This window comes from Triticum urartu, chromosome 7A, assembly GCF_056163025.1.
Source record: "Triticum urartu cultivar PI428250 chromosome 7A, HENAU_Tu73, whole genome shotgun sequence".
NCBI lineage: Eukaryota > Viridiplantae > Streptophyta > Magnoliopsida > Poales > Poaceae > Triticum > Triticum urartu.
This window is the reverse complement of record NC_141879.1, coordinates 185,619,068-185,628,427: the sequence shown is the minus strand read 5'-3', so window position 1 is coordinate 185,628,427 and position 9,360 is coordinate 185,619,068. Positions and strand designations below refer to the sequence as shown.

The 9,360-nt window shown below is 49.5% G+C and overlaps 1 protein-coding gene across 1 annotated transcript; it reads left to right on the top strand.

The window, feature by feature from the left end:
- Positions 1-5,436: 5,436 nt before the first annotated feature.
- Positions 5,437-8,884, top strand: LOC125523423 (uncharacterized). Its single transcript, XM_048688461.2, has 5 exons — positions 5,437-6,002; positions 6,112-6,209; positions 6,334-6,420; positions 6,526-6,554; positions 6,976-8,884. The coding sequence occupies exon 5, from the start codon at positions 7,296-7,298 to the stop codon at positions 8,742-8,744; it is 1,449 nt and encodes a 482-aa protein (XP_048544418.2). The 5' UTR covers positions 5,437-6,002; positions 6,112-6,209; positions 6,334-6,420; positions 6,526-6,554; positions 6,976-7,295; the 3' UTR covers positions 8,745-8,884.
- The last annotated feature ends 476 nt before the right edge of the window (positions 8,885-9,360 follow it).

Sequence of the window (9,360 nt, the reverse complement as noted above, 5' to 3'; positions counted from 1 at the left end):
CCCAAGGGAAAAAGAGGCTAGGTGGCGAATGGTAAAACCAAGGTTGGGCTTTGCTGGAGGAGTTTTATGGAAGGCGAACTGTCAAGGGGTTCCCATTATAACCCAACCGTGTAAGGAACGCAAAAATCAAGGAACATAACACCGGTATGACGGAAACTAGGGCAGCAACAGTGGAACAAAACACCAGGCATAAGGCCGAGCCTTCCACCCTTTACCAAGTGTATAGATGCATTAAAGTGGACAAGATATAATAATGATATCCCAAAAATAAACATGTTCCAACAAGGAACAAACTCCAATCTTCACCTGCAACTAGCAAAGCTATAAGAGGGGTTGAGCAAAGCGGTAACATAGCGAAACAACGGTTTGCTAGGACAAGGTGGGTTAGAGGTTTGACATGGAAATATGGGAGGCATGATAAGGCATGTGGTAGGTATCGTAGCATAGGCATAGCAAAAGAGCGAGCATCTAGCAAGCAAAGATAGAAGTGATTTCGAGGGTATGGTCATCTTGCCTGCAAAGTTCTCCGAGTTGACGTTAGCTTGATCCTCGTAAGCGTACTCAACTGGTTCCTCGATCACGTACTCGTCTCCCGGCTCTACCTAAAGCAAGAACACAAGCAAAGGAAGACACAATCAACCACGGTGCAATGCGCAAGCAACATGATGCAAAACATGGCATGATATGCGGGATGTAATATGCCATGCATATGCATGTTTCGAAAAGGAAAGATTGAACCAGGCCTCAACTTGGAAAAACAAGAGTGCCGCTGGAAAGATGAGTTGATTACGGTTGAAATCGATATAAAGATCACCGGAATCGGATGCACGGTTTGCAAATGACAAGCAAAACGATAATGGCACCAAGCTGCGATTAACAGCACAAGGCCATCTAAATGCATCAAGAACAACAAGCTACTTCACTCTAACATAACAACAAAGCACATGACAGTGATCCACTCAAGATGCTTGACAAAAGATGAACACTGAGCTACGGCTAAATCACTCAATAGCAGGTTCAAACAAGCATGGCAAAAGTGCAAAAGATATCAGGTTACAGACTTAGTGAAAATAACAACATGCCAGGAATTTAACATCAGGAAGCAATGTTTAGAGTAAGATATCAACATGCTACATGAACATATCATGGCAAAGCAAAGCATGGCATGAAGCTACTCAAACCATACAACAAAAGTCCCTTACTGACCATAAGCCAAAAGGGATCAGAAAATACAATGGCAACCATGTGAACATAGCAAGTTTCGTTAAAGGATTCAGACTTAGCAGAAAACTGGAACAGGGCAAAACAGATTCACGTAGGCATGTTTACGAGCTCGATGCACTCACCACAAGTCATTGCATGACAAACTAAGCATACACCCAGCAAGTAGACATGAAGGATAAGCTAACCATGGCAAGAACGCTCTCATAGCATGCACGGATAAACTATAACAACCTCGGCAAAATTGCTTAACATGTAAACAATCTGCTAGGAACATTTTATAGCAAAAGTAGAGCATGATTGAGTCATGCTACGGTGCTTCATAATTGCAAACAAAGACATGGATGGATAGAGCATAACAATATCTCAAAATCATTCTTAGTGAACATGGTCAAAAGAGGCATGGATCACTCTGTAGCAACAAGAATACATGGCATAAAAATATTATCAGGGAAAAGACTTAGAAGATTTCAAAGTCGCTAAAATCAGCAACATCACGAGAGCTACTTTGCATGCTCGTGCTAGTCACCACAAAGATCACAAAAATACATGGCATACACCCCTCTAAATATGGCATGGCATACTTCAAAACTCATGTAGGGCTCAAGATCATAGGAGGCACACATTAAACATGGCAAAAATGACAAATGTCCAATATCTGATAAGAATCTGAAACTAACATTGCATAGCACTTTTGCAACAGTATTTAGGGAATCAAGATGAACTCAAATGGACATGGTGCAATGGAATGAAATAAAGTACACATCAAGGCGAACAGTTTGATATGCTACACGCCCAAAACGGAGCCACGGATGCAAAGTTATGGCATGATGAAATATGCTAAAAATATGAAAACTTAGGGCAAAAGTCAACCCTAATCTCAGATCCAGATTGGGGCACGCGAACCGAGGATGACCGGAGCTCTCGCCGGAGTGGAGGGGAGGAGGCAGATCCGGCCGGGGAAGTCGCCGGCGAGGACGGGGAGCGGCGAGGCGGCGCCGGTCGGCGACGGGGTGGCGAGCGGGCGGCGGGGCCGACGCAGGGCGGCGCGGGCGCGGCGAGGCGGCGGTCGCCAGCGAGGGTGGCAGGCGGCGGGGCGGCGGCTTAAGGCGGCGGGGTCGATGCGCGGGCGAGCGAAGGCGGCGGCGGGCGCGCGGGCCAGGGAGGGCCCGACACGGGCTCGGTGGGCCGGCGATGTGGGGTGCGAGCGGCGGTGAATGGGGAGGTGCCACGTGGCGGCGGCGCGGGTCGGACACGTCCGGCCGGCTGATTTTTGTCCGGCGGCGCGAGGAGGGGGAGAGGTTAGGGTTTCATCCGGAATTTGGAATGGGGAGGACATATTTATAGGTAGAGGGAGCTAGGAGGCTCCAAATTGAGCACGGTTTTCGGCCACGCGATCGTGATCGAACGACCGAGATGATGGAGGGGGTTTAGGTGGGTTTTGGGCCACTTTGGAGAGATGTTGGGCTGCAACACACATGAGGCCTTCACGGTTTCTCGGTTAACCGTTGGAGTATCAAACGAAGTCCAAATGACACGAAACTTGACAGGCGGTCTACCGGTAGTATACTAAGGCCGCTTGGCAAGTCTCGGTCCAATCCAAAAACGTTTAGCACCCGCACACGAAAAGAGATAAAAGGGGACACCGGAGGACATAGGAGCGCCGGAATGCAAAACGGACAACGGGGAAAATGCTCGGATGCATGAGACGAACCCGTATGCAAATGCGATGCACATGATGACATGACATGAGATGCATGACAAAGACAAAATCAACACGGAGACAAAACCCAACAACGAGGAATCTCATAACTTAGTGCCGAAAATGGCAAGAGTTGGAATACAAATATGTCAGGTTACATACGGGGCGTTACAGTCGGGCAGGGCGCCGCCGCTCCTCCACCGTCGTATCCACCCAGCCCATCGCCGGAGTGGTCTGGCCACGCCCAAGACCTCCTCCTTCGCACGAAAGGCGTCGACGCCTCCTCGTGCTACTCCGCGCGCGGCACGCCGGAGCTCGCGACGCTCGCGACTAGGCTCATCAGGGGGTTGCACTAGAAGATTCCTTATGGTAGGGACCACTTTGAAGCATGACTAAGCTTGCAGACAAGGCCACCGTGACGCGGTAGGGCTAGCTCCGCATCCTCGACGGCGCGCGCATACTCTATTTCACCACGCGGCCACGAACACTAGGTGTTCGTTGAAATGCCTAACATAGAAAAAGGACCGGGAAGAGATGCTGACATGTGGGACCCACCTATAATAACTGTCAATTTAACTGTAAAAATAAACAGGGTTGACTTTGCTGCAACGTCATCCCTAACACGTGAGTCTCGCATGTCATAAATAGGTTTAAAATTGTAAAAACGATGATCAACACGACCTGGTAGTTTTTTGTCATAAAATTAGTACTAAACTAGAGTTTTCGGTCACTTTTTCAAAAGTGGTAGTTTAGTGGGACACATACCCCAAATTAAGTACTTATTTTCTATACATTCAATTTGGAAGAATAACTAATTAGCAGAATAACTTTTCTTTCCCCCTTACAAAGCGATTAGAGAAAGCCTTGCTCCCCTTGATCTTCACCGGCGAGCCTGTGGATTCGCCCCCCTCCGCCTGCCGCTCCGGCGGCCGGTGGCGGGGAGGAGATTTCTGGTGCCATGTCGTGCGCCCGAAACGGTGATATTTGGTGCCAAATTCTTCAGATCGATTCAAGAATTCAACGGCGACGACTGCGGCTTCGGAACGCTGATCCTTAGGGGCACGGGCACGAAGACTTCCCGGCTGTCATCTACAAGGTCAGGCCGGCTCCGGCATGGAGTGGCGACAGCGACAGCGGCGCATCGGCGACTTGTTCTGGCGACAACAATTGTCGTTCGGTGGTCCATGAACCTTGATATAATTTTTATTATATTTGAGGTGTTTTGTATTTCCGATAAATTTTTATAATAGATTTGATTTCTTTCGATTTTTTTGGAAGAATAACAACCTGTCGTTGTTTGGAAACAACCCGTACACAAGGTAAACCACCACCTGGCCGTACCCAATCAATAACATTTTCTTTAGAAAAAAAAGAAGTGAAATTACTACAGAGTGCTTGCCTGCTTCCATCCGTGCTCCTTTCCATCAATTTTTATCCAACGGTTTTTTCCTTTTCGTATAGTAATATGTGCCTTCTTTATATCATAAAGATAGTACAAATCACATTGACACTAACATGACAAAATAGAAAAAAGACAATATATTGTAGGCTTTACATAAAGGAGCACCAATCAAGAACGAATAATCCCCGGAACTTGACATCATTGCTCGTTACCTGCCTCTGGCATCATCAAATCAGCCACCAAAGAAAAAAGGAACACTAATCAAGAAAAAAATTACAACTAAGAACGAATAATCCTTAAGCTTGACACCATCGCCCGTTACCTGTCTCTGGCATCATCAAATTAGTCACCAAAGAAAAAACTAATAGATCACCACCTCACCCGAGCTCGACACGGCTCCATCGCTGATATGCAGCTTTGTAGACCTTCAAAATGGCTCACCATAGGCAAATCCATTGTCGTTGAATGAATCACACCATGGCAACACCCCGGACACATCATCGAACACCATATCTGGCACCCCTGCACGACTAAAACGCCGGAGGAAGAAATCATACCTGCCAACCACCAACCACAAACCCAACACATGATCCATCTTCCAGATGTTGTTCATGCAGACTAAAATCTACATCCGCCCTCGACTACCTCCCAAACTCCGCGTCGACGCTGAACCAGGCGTCGTCGCAATGGCGGAGACCGAGGACACAAATCCGCCACAAAGATGCCGCCGCCGCGACATCCCCTCTTGGACAGGCTAGTTCCCAAATGCATTACCGACCATAGAGCTAATCGCCATGTCAGGGAGGAATTGGAGCTTCTTTATTCAACATCGCCGCCTCCGCCGAAGCCAAGATGCCGCTAAGCTACTAGGGCCCTGAAATCTAAAGCTACGTGGTCCGCACACGAGTGATCTGGCGACCCCCTTACTTCCGATGAGACCGTTAGTGAAGGGGAGCCGCTGGAGGATGGCGCCGGAAGATTGGCCTCTCTTGATGGCGGCTAGGATTCCACTCGCGTGGCTCCCGAGAGGAAAATAATATATATTTTTTTCATCTAAGGAAAAGTTTGAAGTTTGTTCATCCAAAAAGCTGCAAATTTTTCTTTCCCCGGCGTCTCTTTTCTACCAAAAACAAATCACGGTCTCTTGTATTTCAGTCTCTGTCCATATGCTTTCCCTTCTCCGACAGCCGACCATGGGGAGCGGAGCGGTGGCATCCTGTGTACCAGCCACGGCCATGTCGCCTTGATCTCGGTCTGCACCCGTCGCCGCCCCTTCTCCTTTCCCCTCGCCAGCCACTTGTCCCCGCCGCGAAACCAGGCTGACGTAGCACGAGCTCGGGATTGAATCGGACCAGACCCGGGCCTTGTCCTCGAGCAGGAGGTCGACGTGAGGGACGAGCCGCCCCGTCGCACTGCTGGCCTGCGGAGGTGGTGCCGCCCCCATCCCGGATACCGAGAATGCCGGGTCCTGGAGTTGCCTGCGATGGGGGCGTGGATGGTGGATCTCGGCGGCCGCGGGGACAGTGGAGGTGGGGGCGAGGGAGGCCGTGCCGCCGGCCAAGAGGAGGCAGGTGGTGGCCGTGCCGTCCTTGAAGACCGCGACGGCGGCGGAGGCCATCCAGCGGCTCTTCAAGCTGTGCCGCGCCGTATTCACGGCCCTGGTCCGCGCCATGCTCGGTACCATAGCTCACCCTGCCGGAAATGGGAATGGCCTGCACAAAATTGATGTCGTGTATTTGGTTGAATCGACTGAATTTTAATTAGCTCATGGTGGTGATTTTTGCAGACATGATGAGGCCAGAAGATATCGGCCTAAGCTCAAACATGGCACTCTTCAGGAACATACTAGAGTATTCTGACATTTATCATAGTCACCAGGAATTTGTAAGTTGTACTCCCTCCCTTTTTTATCCATTTTGCTGACAAGTATTTTCGGACGGAGGGAGTATTGTGTAATGACTATGATATGTAAATACTGAACAACACTCAATGTCCATTACTGTTACAGGCCTAGGCACACACAAAAAGGCTCCACAAAAGTGGCTTTACTGTGATGAGCCTTGCAGCTCTGAGCAGCTTGCAAACACCAGTAACAGTAAGCACCTCCAGCTCCAGGACGAGCTATAATTTGTTCCAGTACGAAGGATTCCTTTTGTACAATTTCTGAATGCATGATATACTTATCTACTTTAAATTGCAGGCTGAGGCCAGCACAATGGAAAAGAGCAGGTGAGTGGCTGATATAAAGAGCTCTATTTTGATATGTCTAGTTACTTCATGTACCAGGCGTAAGGCTAGTAGAACTAAATGATTCATAAGCTCTATCATAGTATCGTAAACGAAGCAATCGATTTGACAAGCAATGAAAGGAGATCATGAAGAGTAAGTATACTTTTGGTCCTTGAGATTCATCACAGGCGTCATGGTTCCCAGGACAAATGTTTGGAGAAGCCATGTAGGAAACAAAATGCCCGTCTCCTTCGGCCCCTAGGTCGCTTGATACTTGCTTTTTGCCTCTGCCTGATGTCCGTTTGTGGATTAGCAGAGGTTTTTGTGTTCAGCCAAAACCTGTATTTTCTGTGTTGGCGTCAAAATAGTGAGATTGGCGTCCTTTTTTTCGTCAGGATTTAATGTGGCGCCAATATTGCAGGGCATTTCTTTGGCTGGAAAAGGGATGAAAAGAACTGCTTTAATTTCAGAAATTAGAAAATTAAAGCAAGTTTCAGAAAATTGGCGGGGTATTGGGGACCGAATCGGATTCAGAAAAAGGAAACCGTCCGTGTCTCTATTTGGAAATTTGACGCGTCCTCCGTCGCCTGCAAGTCCATCGCCTATAAATATCAGCACATCCTCGCCTCCACACCACCTTTCTCTATCCCAGATCCCAATCGCCCGCCCTGCCCTCGATCGGCATCAACCCTTCCTAGCTAGAAGCAGCAGCAGATAGGGCAGCCGCCGGCCAGCTGCAGGATGGAAGGGCTCGACGTCTTCCAGCACTACCGTCTGAATCCTACGGATGTGGACGCCGTGACTTACTACCTCCCACGCCTCATCGCCGGCCAGCCGCATGGCGCCGAGAAATTCATCCACCACGTCGACATCTACAGCTGCGAGCCCAAGGATCTCGCCGCCAAGATTGCGCCCGTGCCGCAGGCCGCGAGCAGCGGCGACCGCTTCTTCTTCACCACGCGCAAGAGCAAGAACGGAAGCAAAACCCAGAGCGTGCGCACCGCCGGCGGCGGCACCTGGACCGTCAACGCCACCACGGCCGTCAAGCACGCGGGGGTCGAGGTCGGTGAGAGGAAGAACCTGTCCTTTAGGAAGAAGGGCAAGTCCACCGGCTGGGTCATGGAGGAGTACCGATGCTTGCTGCCAGAGGCCAGTGTCGCCGACGGGGTGAAGGTGTTTTGCAAGATCCACTTGGCTCAGCATCCTCCTGACGCGGCCCGTCAAGAATCGGCCGCGTACATGCTTCAAGAACCGCAACGAGAGCCCGTGACTGTGAGCACGCGCGCACAGAAGAGGCCAGCAACGGCTGCCACCGCCGATCCTCATCCGTCGCGCTCGAACAAGAGGATGCGAGGAGCAGTCCCCGTCCCGGCAGCTGCCACACCGTCGTTCTTGATGTATGATGAGGCAGCCAGAGCAATGTATGGCCCGCTGGCTCGTACCGACTTCCCTGTTCAGGATGCACAAGCACCTGGTGTGGCTGTACCAGCGGCAATCGAAGGTGCTTCAGCATCATGCGAGTTCACCACATCCTACCACTCGGACGTTGCTTCTTCCTCGCATGATATGCAGCGACAAGCTCAAGCTCCTGTGATTTCCTCCCAGTCAGATGTGCTGGAGTCTGTCAAGCAGTACAGCCAACAACAGATGATTGTTCCTGAGGCTGGCTCAAGCATTGCAAGGAGCACATCTGAAGAGGTTGTCTTTGAGCCATTGGAGCCTGTTTCCAATTTGCTGGATGAGGAGGCAGATGGTTTTGACCTTGAAGAACTAATGAGAATGATGGAAGACGACCCAATTGAAGTTGAGCCGGTCACTGGAGCCAGCACTGGCGTGGAGATGGGCCAACAGGAACCTCCGTACCTGGATACCTTGGACCAAGGCAGGCTGGAGGACATGCTGCAGTCCGATTGCCCTTACCCAATGTGGTGGAGATCAGAGGACGGGGCCATGCACAACCCTGCCTCCCATGATGCTGACAAGGAGAAGGGGTACAATGCCGCGTCGGATCTTGACGCTCCATCGCTTCAGGGACACGACCACTTGTTCAAACCGCGGCCGTGCTTCTTCGATCCATTTGAAGCAGCGTTGAAGGCCGAAGAGGCGCTCGAGAAGGAGAAGAGGGACAATCTTCACGCTGGACCGCTTGGAGGGCACAACAACTTCTTCTCGTCTGCAAGTGTCCATTAAGTCCGATGTTGAAATTGTTTTCAAAGTGTATATGAGGATACTCGTTGGCTGATATGTTAGTTCGTCCTTGTACGATCGCCACAGATGTACCTCTGAGCAATTTGCTCCACTTGTTCATGCAAGCTAAAACTAGTGTTCTTCTTCTTCTTGCTCCTGTGATGGATTTTCTGAACCTTGCATTCGCTCCTGCACTAGTACTTCTTCTGCTCTGTTTCCTGTGATGGACCATGTTAAACTGCTCTTATCTTTTTGTATTAGGCTGAGATAAACAAGCATGATGCCGTTATGATCTGTGCAACCGCAGATAAGTAGTAGTAACTGTGTTTGGAAATCAAAACTGTTTCACTGCTCGTGATAAATCTGCAGAACAACTTCAAGTTCATAAGTTGCAGAGCAAATTCAAGTTGTGGGCAAAAAAAAGTTCTGTCTACTTTGCACTGCTGAATTCATGTCTTCTATTATCAAGTATCAACTAACTAAAGCCTGATCCTTCTGGGAGATGCAATGTATTTAAAAAGTTCACTGAATCATCAAAATATTTCTGGTCAAACAATCCTTATTTTGCAGCCTGCCAGTTGAAACATATACAGACCTCAAGGCGGCAACTGACGCATGT